The sequence below is a fragment of the Macrotis lagotis genome, chromosome 1 (assembly GCF_037893015.1).
Source record: "Macrotis lagotis isolate mMagLag1 chromosome 1, bilby.v1.9.chrom.fasta, whole genome shotgun sequence".
Taxonomy (NCBI): Eukaryota; Metazoa; Chordata; class Mammalia; order Peramelemorphia; family Peramelidae; genus Macrotis; species Macrotis lagotis.
Genome location: NC_133658.1, coordinates 645,606,956 through 645,620,885, shown reverse-complemented (window position 1 = coordinate 645,620,885; position 13,930 = coordinate 645,606,956). Strand labels below are relative to the sequence as shown.

Sequence of the window (13,930 nt, the reverse complement as noted above, 5' to 3'; positions counted from 1 at the left end):
AATTACAAAGTGATTTTGGTGGCCAACAACAACTGGGAAAATCAGAAAAGGGCTCTTAATAAGTGAGCCTTAAGGAGAGGTAAGGATTTCAAGAAGTGAGGGGGAGTAAGAGAATTCCAGGTATGGGATGGGTGATAGTGGTTTCAATCCACTTATTTTTCAGAGGAGAAAACTGAGGTCAAATGATTTTCCCAAAGACACAAAGGTGACACAATAGCAGAACCAGAATTTGAATCCAGTTATTCTGACTACAGATCCAGAAAGCTTTTCATTATATAATACTGTTTCCCAACACTATTTCCAGTTTTGCATGATATTTTTTAATCTACAGGGTTAATTTTGCTCATTCAAAACTACAGGTGATAAACTATACTTAGTACTTATTCACTTAAAATTTTATTTTTTATTTTTAGTTTCACATTTTCTCCTTCCTCCCCTCCCCCCCACCATTGAGAAGGCAAGAGATGTGATTACAATTATACATGTGGAGTCATGAAAAACAAATTTTCTCTAGGGTTTATTCCAATGTGAATTGGTAACTATCCCTCCAAATTTCTTCAACTCTAAGACAAAGATATATTCAAAATTCAAAGGTTGGCCTTTTTTTCACATGGTATTTTAATGCTTTTTGAATAATACTGTGAACATCTAGAACTTTCTGAGATACAGAATGGAAATTTCTCAGCCCCCCACAAGATGAAACCTGATCACTGATTTAGAACTAGCCCTTTATTCCATTCCCCTTATTTTACCAAAGGAAAAAACTGAGGCTCAGAGAAATTAAATAACTTGCTCAAGGTCACAATTGGGATTTAAACTCAGGCCTCTGAACTCTAAATCAAATACACTTTCCATGATACTCTGTTTCCTCTTAAATGAATCATGAACTCATTTAATAGAAGCAATCTATTTTATCTGTAAACATAGTAGTTCCTAGGGAGTCTTACCTCAGTTGCTTCTGAGTGTCGGAGTGTCCATAAAAACTCCAACATAGCCATAAAAATGGCCACAATTAAGCCACAAATAAGAACCACAAAGATTCCACCAATATTCTCCATTCCCAGGCCTGTAAGGGAGAAGGGAAAAGTGTCACAAGGGCAAGAAGACCTAATATCACAGAGACTGAAGACTCTTCCTTGCATGCCATCTAAAATTCTGAACTTAAAATATAGAAATGTGCTTAGTCATATTACTTCTCCAAGAGATACCATATTAAAGCAATGATATTCTTACTCTACGGTTGGTACCTTAATGTTTATAGAAGTGATATAACCAAAAAGCCAGAGCCACCAGATTGGTCTACTGAACTACCAGTCAGAATTCACAGGGTTACATTTAGAGATGGGAAGAACGTTAAAAGTCATCCAGTCCATGTACCTCATTTTACAGATGAGGAAGGGTTAGTGAATTGGCCAAGGTAACACAGTGAGTAAATGAAAAAGTTGGGATCAAAACTCTAGTCCTTTGACATCAAATCTTAGGTTACTATCACTGTTTGGCACACAGTAGGCACTTGAAAAATATTTGTTGAATTAACCTGATAACATAATGTCCCATTAGTGGTGAAAGACAAAGGAGTCTGGTGAAGAATTAGTAAGAACTCTAGGGAGGTGGTAGGTAGAGAATGTGTCATTACTCGGGTGAAATGTGAATCTCTGTATACATGATGCTGAGCCTTGGAGGATATTTAGTTATTTCATCAAAACTTCTTGTTATTCTAGATATTTGTATGCATTAAAATAATTGGCTATTCCTTCCATTATCTACAGTTTGACTTAAGTCTATGTTTATACTTGAAGGCCGGTAGTACATTGGATGTATGAAGGTTTTATGAAAAGACATAAGACAGTAATCACAAAAGGAGAAGGCCTGAGGCATTATAAAAATCATTCCTACATAGAGAATCTGAACCAGTAATATCATAGATCTATCAATATACCTGTATTTACACAAACATATCTAGTGGGACATTGAAAAAAACTCAATTGGTCAGTCATTTGTATAGTCATCTAACTAACTTGACTGATTTAGGGAAATGAACCATTTGGCTGTTTCAATTTTGTGTCTTGGTCTTAGGAACAGTTATAAAGTTATAAAGATGAACAGGTCCCTCAAAAATAATGATGACTGCCACAAATTAAAATACAAGTTTTCAAAGAGGAAGTTTACAAAAGGTCATGGTCAAGTCAAGTTGTAAATAAAGGATTGTCAGCATGGTCATGATCTTGACTATGGTTATGGTCATGACTACATACCAAAGGTATGCAGCCATGGTATGCTATGGTTACAGCAGTTTACCAGGGGTTCTGATCATCGTGGCAGTGCACAAAAGATCATGGTCATGGTCAGGCTGTAAACAAAGGATTGTCAGTATGGTCATGATCATTACTATGGTTAAAGTCATGGCTGCATATCAAGAGCATGGCCATGGGTATGGCCATAGTTATGGCAGTACACCAGGGATTCTGATCATGACCATGGCAGTGCACAAAAGGTCATGATCAGAATTCTGATCATTTCAGACCTATATGCTTACATATTTAGTGGTTGTAATTAGTGATGCCTTGTCAAATCAGTGTTGAATAAGTTTCTAGATTGAAATCTGGGAAGATGAGGTCCACACAAGCTTTTGTGACAAACCATAGTTCTGAGAGTTGGGGAACTGAAAAGGAAAAAGTTTGATGACAGCCTCTCTGAGCTATAAAGTCACAAAGTAGAGTTTTCTAGGGCTATTCACTTTTTTACAGAAAGAATATGACTGCCATGACCAATCTTTCAAACAGATCCACACAGACAGTAATATCATGTCCAAACTACCAACTTGATTTTTTTCTCTTTCAGTTTGCTCAGGAATGCATATCACATTTCAGAATTAAGCAAAGCTTGGAGGACAAAGTGAGGAGAAAACTCACTTGAAAGTGTCTTCCCATGTAGAGGAACAGAGACTGGTCTTCACAAAAGGTGTTTTCTGGAGCTTGGAAAGGTAGAGTACAGAGTAAGGAGAGTTTTATCTGTACATATCATGGAAGCATCACTTGGGACTAGGTACTGAGCTATAGCAGATAAAGTTGATTTTCAGTTATCCATGTTCTGATTTGGATATTCCAAACCAGTGAAGATTTTTTTAAAACAAATTAATTAAAAATAAGGCAGCATGGTGCAGTGGGAAAGAGTATTTTGTTCAAATCCCAACTCTGATATTTACTATCAGTAGATAGGGAAGTTATCTTCACCTCTCTAGGCTTCGATTACTTTACCTGTAAAAGACAGAAATTGGATTCCAGGGCCTCTTGGGTTCCTTCCTGAACTAAATCTAAGATCTTATGATCTACTGTGTCTTGTGGGAGACACAAAGAACAAGTGATTTAGATTGTCTTTTTAAATATTTATTTAAATATTATAAAGATATAGTATATATCTAGTATACTAAAAATTTAGTGTTTAAAAGTTTACAAAGTACTCCTCTCCTAAAAATCCTATGAGGTAGATATCTCAGGTGTTATTATCTCCATTTAACTATAAAGTGAAACTCAAGAGTGGTTAAATAATTTGTCCAGAGTCTCAAATCTAGTGATATTAGATCCAGAATTAAATTAAATTCAGGTCATCTCCAATGTTCCTACCATTGCAAAAAATATGCTCAGGATCAAGTCCCTGCCCTCCAGCTGCTTACAGTCTAGATGGTAAACCAGGACAGAAAAAAATAGAATCATAGAAGCAAATGATGCTTGAATGGAAATACCCCTTAAAGTTCATCTAACCACAACAAGTGAAATAATTATATGATCAGTATTTGAAAGGTGTCAAATGAATGATGCAGAAAATCAATGTTATAAAAGTTATAGGGATAATAATAACTAGAATTTATATAGCACTTTAAGATTTATACAATTGACCCTTCCAACAACCTTGAACAATGCCTGCCTTTATTACCCCCATATTATAGTTGAGAAAAACCGAGGCAGACAGAGCTTAATGACTTGTTAAGTCATTTCAGTCACATTCTTCTCTCTATGACCCCATTTGGAATTTTCTTGGCAGAGTTACTGGAGCGATTTGCCATTTCCTTCTCCAGGTCATTTTACAGATGAGAAAACTGAGGCAAACAGGGTGAAGTAACTTGCTCAGGGTAACATAGATGGCCAGTGTCTGAAGTCATATTTAAACTCAGGTCTTCTATAATCCAAGTTCATTGCTGAATATGCATCCCCCCCACTCATTATGTGAACTAGACTAGTCTGGAAATCTACATGGAGAAGGTAGAATTTAGGTTGTCTTGAAAAATGGCTATGGATTAGTTCAGAAGAGAACTTGGAGGAACGAAGGTGCTGATATATGGAGCAGGGAATATAACTTGAATAAAAGTTTAGGTTCTCTGTTTTCAGGGTATATGCTTTGATGCCTGGTTTGTTTGAGTTTGCTGTTGAGTGTCTGTTGTGTCAAAACAAAATATGTCAATTAAAAATATTTTGGGAAGCTTTTGGAAATGTAACATGATTTTTATTTTTATTTTGCTCTATTTGCCTTTCTAGATATGTTTTAAGTAATATTTAATGAGTTTGTTTTCATTGAAAACACAAACTGATGGCAATAGCACATTATGGCTATAAGGCATCTATATTATATCTATATTATCTTGTTTGATCTTCACAACATAAAACAGTGAAAAAAACACTGGTTCAGTATTTGGGAGATCTGGGATTAAACCCTCCTTTTGACACAAGCTACTTGTATGACTTTGGGCAAGTCATATAACTACCTGGGCTACAATAACCTTGAATGAGGGAATTGGACAAGATGGTTTTGGTGGTTTCTTCCAACTCTAGATCTACGAACTCATAAACTCTCCAAGACAGGTAATTCAGGGATTATTATGTTTCTTTAACAGCTGAAGAATTAAAACCTGGAGAGACTGCAGTTTTCCAGGGAAGTTAGGTGGCAGAAGGGATATAGAGGGCTAGGCCTGATATCGGGAAGACTCATCTTATTAGACTCAAATCTGACCTCAGACAAGCACTACCTTTTGTGACCCTGGTCAAGTCATATAGCCCTGCTATTTGTCTCAGTTTCCTCATTTGAAAAGAGCTGGAGAAGAAAATGACAAGTTACTCCATAGTCTTGCCAAGAAAACCCCAAATGAGATCATGAAGAGTCAGATATGACTGAAATGACTGAACAGCAACAAGGATCATGGGACAAGTTAGTAGTAAAAGATGGCACAGAATTATCTTGAGTCTGAGATGGGGGTATAGATTAACTTTACAAAATCACAGTGGCAGGGAGGATGGTTTTGAGTATGAGGAGATTAGTGGCATATTTTTATTATTAATTCATCAAATCATGGAAAGTATCCTGGATGTTTTAGATAGAAATGAATTAGAAATCACAAGTCACTCAAGAGTCCCATAGACTTTCCCATCTTCCAACTGATCCTAAGTGTTGGTTCCAGTATGCTTGAGGTCCAGTAGCAATCCTATTTGTAAGTCTCTGGCTGGTCTATAATTCCTCTCTGTGGAGATTTAGTGGAAAATGGGAATAAGAATAGATTACTGGCAGGGCAAAAACTCTGAAACAGATGGTGTGAGGGGTGGGAAGTGAGTTCTAGAAGAGTGGAGCATTTCCATTTAACACTGTGAGCCATTGTGTTGGGTGAATCAAAGGAGTGCCACAGCATCAAGCCATTAATGGATTCTCCCAACCCAGATGGTAGAGCCCCTGATGACACTCACTGTGTCAAGTAACCTATATCCAGAAGGATACTGAGGGGGTCAATCCTTGGTACTGCCAATCAGAGAATTCTCCCTGGGAAGATGGCTTTTAAACTGGAAGACTTCCAGCCTTCTTGATCCTTTGAACCTATCCCACCAATGATGCTGGCTTTAGATCAATTAAAATGAAATCCTCCCTCTCCTGACAAGGAAACATCCACTGTTCACAAGTTCAAATTAATAGCTCCCAAATGCTGATGAATGATATTCTCTGTCCAAGTGTAGACCAAGAAGTAGATGTCTAAAACAAATTTGCCTTTGATTACATCTGAATCTCCACCTATCCACTGACCCACCGACCTCTTAGAAACACTTCTCTCTTTGTCCAAGCTCTATTCTTTTCTTCCTTCATTTCAAACTCTCTAATAATTATTTCTTTGCATTCAGACTGTGCTCACTTCATAGTATTTAAGGCAACCCCTTAATTCCAGAAGCACAATGGGACCAGAATCAGAAAGGGGAGCTCTGTTCTGAGCAAAAGTGAAATACACCTTGGGAGGTAAAGAGGCCAGTGGAGGTGAATTCAACAGGCTGCTTTGTGAGCAGGCACTATGGAATCAAGGGCTGTATTCATAATCACATAATAGGTTAAGGGAAAAAAACCCCAAACTTTTTTTTGATAATGCATCAGTCTTTTCTACTCCCTAGCATACATGAAAAAAGAATGTTAGTATTCTTTAGTTAAAAGAACTCTGGTTCTGCTTAGCTTCCTTCTGAAGGCTCAAATGCTCCCCTAGATAATTCCTAGTCACACATTGCCTCCCCCATCACCCCCAGCCTCCTAGCCCCAAAGTCTTCCTGCTAAGGTTACCTTACATATATGTTATCTCCTTTATTAGAATGCTTATTTTTTTAATGTTATTTTATCTTACTTTTTCAATTACATGCAAAGATAGTCTTCAACATTCATCTTTTTTTCTACCTATCTCCCTTCCCTCACCCCTCCCTATCATAGTGAGCAATCTGATCTAGATTATACATGGATAGGAACATTACCCCTGTGAAAGGTGACAAGTGACTTCATATCTATAGCTATATATTATAAAATAAAACATGATTTGCATAAAATAAGGCACAGAAGTTTGCAAAAGAAACTAATTATGTTGAAATATGTCATATATAAAATAGAACTATATTTCAACATAATTGGTTTCTTTTGCAATCTTCTGTATTTTATTTTATGTAATTAAAAACATTATTCTAAGAAGAGGAGAAACAAGCAGTTATTAAGCAGTTACTATGTGCCAGGCACTTTGTTAAGCTCTTTACAAACATCTTTTTTGAGATAAAATTTTTTAATTTTTTTCATTTATTTGATTTTCACAACAACATTTTGAGGTAGGTGCTATTATTTTACAGTTGAGGAAACTAAGACAAACAGAGGTTATATGACTTTCCTAGGGTATCACACAGCTAGGAAATGTCTGAGGCTGCATGCAAACTCAGGACTCCTTGATGCTTACTCTAGCATTTTATACCCTGTGTCATCTATCTGCATCAGGCTTTAATAGATTGGCAAAGGGATCCATAAAATACATACTTACACCCCCCCATCCCTGAACCCCCACCCACCAATTAACACACACACATACCACATACACATACACCACATACACACACATCCTCACAAACATACACACTCACACATACTCTCACATATACACTCACACATACTCTTACATACACACTCATACATACACACTTACATATTCACCCCAACCCCCACACAAACACAAACTCACATACACTAACTCACCCACATACACACACTCACATGCACATAAACACTCACACACGTACACACATTCACATCCACATCCACATCCACATCCACACCCACACACAAACACACATTCACATCCACACCCACACACACACTCACATTCATACCCACACACAAACACACACAAATTCACACTTTCACACATACACACTCACACATTCACACAAATACACCCACTCACACACATACACACTTACTCAAAAAACATACACATATCCACACACATTTGCACACACACTTATATACACATATATCCACACTCACACATACAATCACACAATACACAAATACTCATAAACACTCACACACATGCTCATACCCACATACACCACAGCCACCTGGAGCTCTAGGATATAGTTTACCTCAGCTTGTGGATTCAGTCCTGCCTCTTCAGGCAGCCCACCTTCCCTTGGACCTCAAGGACAATTTTACTCATGTTAGTCCCTTTGGACTCCCCTGGGGGTCACTGCACCTTCATATTCCTGCCTCAAATTACTAGAAAGAACTGGTTTAAATGAGGGTTCAATCTAGTTTTATTTTGGTGACTTGGATACTTGATTTTAGGTGGAAGAATGGAAGGCTGTGATAAAATTCAAGGCTAGGAGTGTGAGTCTGTGTTGTCAACACCCTGAGAAATGACATTTATTTTCACCGCTGTTGACTCATATGGGTTTCCTGTTGATTAAATTGATTGGAAATAATACCACCACCCAGGCCAATTATGGATGAGGTGCCTATTTATAGCTATTAGTCAGCCTAGACACCTATAAAATTTTTTTCATCTTTAGAACATTCCATCAAAGTGTTTGAATCAATGATTTATTGAGTTAATCTTAGCCAACTTCTAGACTCAAAGTTGTGCCACAGTCTTTATAAATTGCTGACCTCTTTTGTTTTAAAGTTACTGGGCTACTACTCTCCTCTGTTCTCTATCTTGTTCTTGGCAGTGCATCTGGAGTTTCTTTGTCACTCAGCCGTAAATCAGATGTTATTAGGAGACAGGCTTCCTCTCCAAACATCCCTACAAGGTACTATCTAAATTCCCTATTCATGTTTCTAGGCTTCTATCTGAATGGGGGAAACTAAATCCAGGGAAGCCAGGCTAGACTTGTAGAGGAAGGAAAAGAGGAAAGAGAGAGGGGAGGGGGAGAGTGGAGGAAGGGAAGGGTGGGGGAAATGGGAGGGAGGGAGGGGGATGGAAAGAGGGAAGAAGGGAGGGAGGGAGAAAGGAGAGAGAGAGACAGAGAGAGAGAGAGAGAGAGAGAGAGAGAGAGAGAGAGAGAGAGAGAGAGAGAGAGAGAGAGAGAGAGAGAGATTTCTAGGATTTCTCTTCTCTCTTTACACATCACACTCTTCTCCCTTTCCCAGACATCCTACAAGGATCATTCAAGCTTTCCCCAGACAGCCAACATTTTGCTCTCTAAGGAATTTTGGTGAGTGAAAAGGTGCTACCTCCTTCCTACCCTTGAAAAGAGACTCTTCATTTAACAGCTTGGTAGTATATTTATGCTCCTTTGAAGCTTGATCCTGTGTTTGTGTTTATCAAGATAAAGGAATTTAATTCCCTTGGAATTCACCAACTACCTTTTGAATAGAAATTGTGCTCTGAAGTCTTCTGTAATGGAATCCTCTTGGATCAGGAGGGTGTTGGGATCTGCCTCTGAGTGACTGGTGACAATTCTTTTTATAGGAGTTGAGAAAAATATAAAACAAATGTTTTTGAAAGGAAAAGGCAAGAAAAAAAGCAACAGCTTGGACCAAAACCTGTTCCCTTTAGTAATCTCCTAGTATTCCAAAAGATCTGTCATTTCATTACTTGGCTGTTTTTGAACAGAGAAGGTCACTGGGCTACTAGAAGAGAGAAGGAAGAAGAGGACTAAAGAAAAGCATTAAGACCACTACTTTATACCCAAACAAAGCTTGGTCAAAAGGTTTACAAGGATCACCATATTCCATCCCTGTCAGCCAAGCTGGAATATAATATCCATTTTAGGATTATATTCAAGAATTTCAAACTAATGCAGCCCCAGAAATAATTATTGAGGTAGGATGGAGAGCATATAATGGTATACCTGTCAATCAGTATTAGCCTAGTCAGTCAGTAACAATTGCAATTGGTTGTCATGTCGGCCAAACTGGTCTGATGTTGCCTGACAGCTCAGCCAGCTGGTGACATAGGATGCTGGAGTATTAGAGAATGCTGGATAAATCTTTCACTCTCTTTCCTCTTCAATGACAGACAACACAGAAAGAAGGTGCCAGTCTGAAGTAGCAAAGTGTTCTTTACTTCTTTGGAAATGTCAGAGCAATAGCAAACACCCTGTAGCCTCAGAATACTGCTTAGTGTTTCTTGGCACTTCCTACAAAATTTGGGATGGGGGGGCAGACAGAGAGAGAAGCATTTCTGTCTGGAGTCTGAGCATCTTCAAGTGGTCCAGTGCTCCCTAGAGCTCCACCCAGTGTATTTATGTATTCTTCCCCAACCAGGTTTAGTTTAAACTAAACTGGAAAGAGTTCACACTGTGAAACTGGATTAGATTAAAAATGGGACCATAGCATTGTCTTCACAATTTCTAACACTTCTAATTGGATAGGAACTAAAAAGGAAGATAGCATTAGGGACTATGTATTGATTGGTACATCCCCGTTGATGCTAATGTGCCTGTGCTGGCTGTGGATTTCAGAGACTGCAGGAAGGAGGTGTTCTTCTATCACTTCCCTATGATTCCAACTTCCTTTCTAGGCATCAGGAAATGTGAAAGTCAACAGATTTAAGTTGTAAAAATAAAGCTCATCCAAAAGCTAGTGTTGGAAGCCAACTTGAGACAACTGCTGTGAGAGTTAATGAGTTAACTCTGAGACATTAAAAGGTAAAAATTTTTAAAAACCACCCTTAAAGACCCCAAACCAAAAACTAGCTCTCCCCTTCCTTTCTAGGCAGAAACCTTCCAAGGTTGGATTTGCCTGGCAATTGTACTGCAATGGGTAGGGTAGGAAAAGGAAAGCTGTGGGGAATGAATGGCTGAGTTAAGGCTGGACAGCTAATTTACCAGAGAGAAACCAAGCGATAAGGTCGATAATAGCTCCAGTCTGGCACCCTTCTCTTGGTTTGGAGAGGTCATGCAGAGTTTCCCCAGCCAAAAAGCCTTTTAACCCCTCTGAGTGATGTTTGCTTGGGATTGAGCCATTGTAAAGATGGAACCACTGCAGAAAAACTGGTGTTTGCTTCTCAGGCCTTGGGATGGCAGCCTAATGTCCTGGCTTTTATAATGTTTTACATGGCATTGCCCAGACAGCTTTGCACTTACTTCTCAGGCTTTATGGCTTATTAATACGGCTCTCTTGTTCCAAAGGATGGCTTGATAGAAACAAGTTAATAATGGCTAGTTGGTAGAATCCCAATGTTTTCTGAAATGTCTGGGATGCAAATAGGATAACTTCTACTATTTACTGTCCTTTATAATCTGTCCAGTTCCCTCCACATGTCAGTGAAAAGGGATTCCAGAAGCACAAAGTAAAAGGAAGTCTTTTCTTCTCTCCCCTATTATTTTTGCCCAGGGACTTTATATGCTGATCTCTCTCCTTCTAGCATTTCATGCTCTAATATGCCCTATATTCAGGTGCCAGACTAATTTCCATTCAAAAATGTTTTTAGCATGTATTATTCAAATATATCTTTATTCAAATATATCCTTATTCAAAAACTTTCATTGACTCCCAATTTTCTTCTACTAAGTGCCTGTGTCTATATTTCAGGTCCCTTGCTAATAATTCAATCCCTTTTCTATTGTGACCAAGACATGGCCTCCTAGCAAAAGGTTCCCCAGCTGCTTCTGATGTTTTGAGAATATTTTGCTTCCAGGATACCAGGATATCTATTCCAAAAATTATGTTGATTTTCCTCTTCCTTTTTTTCTGTAGTTTCTTTGCCCTTACGTTAGCCTCTACCATATTGTAGCAACCTTTTTAGACTACAAAATCACATTATTACAATGTTTAAAGATTTCAAGGTGCAAGCTAAGGTGATTCAGAGCCCAGGTAGGTCATTACCTTGAATGTTACTCACTTTTATTTGACAGAGGCAAATATGGTGCCTGAATTTGCAGTTGTAGGTCTTTATTTTCTTCCTCAGAGATCTCACCTACCATTATGGATACAGCTGTCCCCTTTCTGTACATGATTTATACAACTTTACATTCTCCATCTTGGACTTCTCTATTTAGATCCAGACCAGATTCAATTATCTATTGGAAGCACTGCCAGAGTCTCAAAGTTAATATATTTAAAACTGAACTCACTATCTTTACTCCAAAGATTATCTTTCTCCTGACTTTGCTGTTTCTCCCTTCATTCTCCCAAGGACTATGGTTCAAAACTCCTTTTGTCTCCTCCCATACATTCAATCAAGTCACCAAGTTATCTTGATTCCACATTGCATATGTGGAATCTTATTTATCTGACTCATCTTTTCTATTTCCATCATTACCAAATCCATTGAACTTGGGTGCCTGGAGGAGCAAGGGGAGAAACTCCTGTCCTAAATTCTGTTATCTTATTATCCTTTACCTGTTCTTAGTCAATAAACATTTATTAGTCCCCTACCTATGTACAAAGAAAAGAATCTCTGCACTTAAGGAGCATACAGGTTAATGATGGGACAATTTGCAACAACCACAAGCTATATACTAGGTAAATTGAAAATAATCAGCAAAGGAAGTACTAAAATTCAGGGGGCTTCCCATAAAAGGTGGAGTGTTAATTGGGATTTAAAGTAAGCCAACAAAGCCAGGAGACTGAAGGTCCTCCCCAAACTGACACCAGTGTAACACTTAACCTCATTTCATATTACTCTCCTGTACAGTCTAGTTAAACTGGACTTCTTGCTGTTCCATGAATTATGCCCCAAGTTGTCTCATCTCCATGTCTTTATAAAGCCCATTCTCTAAATCTGAAGGGTCATTCTCCACATATTAAGCTTTTAAATTTACCAGTTCAGCTCAAATTAACTTCTTTTCTATTTATATTTTTCATATTACTTTAAAAAAATCTCTCTTATGTATCATATTTTATTTATTCTATGACTATTTGGATACATGTCATCTTGAGGAGCTTATAAGACCCTTAAGGATTGGATTTCTGCTTATTTTTATATTTATATATTCTTCAGTAACTTACACAGGTCTTTTCACAGACTCTTTTTTTTGGGGAGGGGGAAGGCAATAGAGTTAAGTGGCCTGCCTGAGGCCACACAGCTAGGTAATTATTAAGTGTCTAAGGCCGGATTTGAACTCAGGTACTCCTGACTCCAGGGCTGGTGCTCTATCCACTGCACCACCTAGTTGCCCTCACAGACTCTTAATAAGTATCTTTTCAACTGCTGACTTTTATTCAGTCTCACTTGCTAACTGCACTCCCCTACCCCTTAATTCTATCCCTACTAAGTCCAGAGATCTTTATTTTACTGTAGAAATAAGAGGTCTGGACCTCAGGTCTTCTAGAATGAAATCCTGTAAGGTCAAAATACTCTCCTTCTACCTCTTCTCCTCTCTTCCTACCTCCTCTCACATGACCAGTTCATTTTCAGTAAGACCTAGTAACAGATAATGATCATCCTGGGCTACAGTGGCACAATGGATGTGGTCCTAGGCCAGAGAAAGGAAGACCCCAATTCAAAAAAAAACTTTGGTCATTTAATAGTTGTGTGTAACTGCTACCTTGCCTCAATTTCTCTTAACTATAAATTGGAGCTAATGATAACCTCTGTATCATAGGGTTTAGAGGATTAGAGGAAATAATAATTATGAAAAGGTCTTAGCATCCACAGTAGAAGTTATCTAATTGTTAATTGCTTCTCTTATTTACCCATTCCTTTTTCCATTTCCAAAACTCATTGTTATCTCAGAACGGAATTAGCATAAATATCAGTAGGTCTAAAATTCAAAGACATAAAATCCAGTTGCTTTCTTTTTGTTGTTTTTTTGTTTGTTTGTTGTAGTTACTCTAGCCTCACTCAAATTGGACTTCTTTCAATCCATGTTTTTAAAAAAATTTATTTTTGGTGGGATGAGTTCACATAACATAAAACCTTTATAACATTCAATCCTATCTTCTCATGTACCCATTCTTCCTCACTCTCTTCTCTCACATTAATTTCTCTTGATATTTTTTCCTCATACTACTCTTTCAGTCTCCACTTACCCAAAATTTAGCCATTGTTACTCCTACTGAAGCTCTATTTCTCTACAAAACTTTGCCCAGTTCTAGTATGGTGTCACCTAAAGCCAACATTAAGAATTTTGATAACCGAGGAAAGAAAAGTGAGGTAGAGTGGTTAATTTGGAATACAGCTTCCAGTCTGAGAAAGTATGCCCCAGGACTA

The 13,930-nt window shown here is 38.0% G+C and overlaps 1 protein-coding gene across 6 annotated transcripts in view; it reads right to left on the bottom strand.

Annotated features, from left to right (window-relative positions):
- The window catches only part of GRIK4 (glutamate ionotropic receptor kainate type subunit 4), a 685,181-nt gene that overhangs the window by 4,454 nt on the left and 666,797 nt on the right, over window positions 1–13,930 (bottom strand). For all 6 annotated transcript variants that reach the window (XM_074215289.1, XM_074215290.1, XM_074215285.1 and 3 more), the window contains one exon: window positions 948–1,066. In XM_074215289.1, coding sequence (XP_074071390.1) covers window positions 948–1,066 — 119 coding nt within the window. The remainder of the gene's footprint in view (window positions 1–947; window positions 1,067–13,930) is intronic.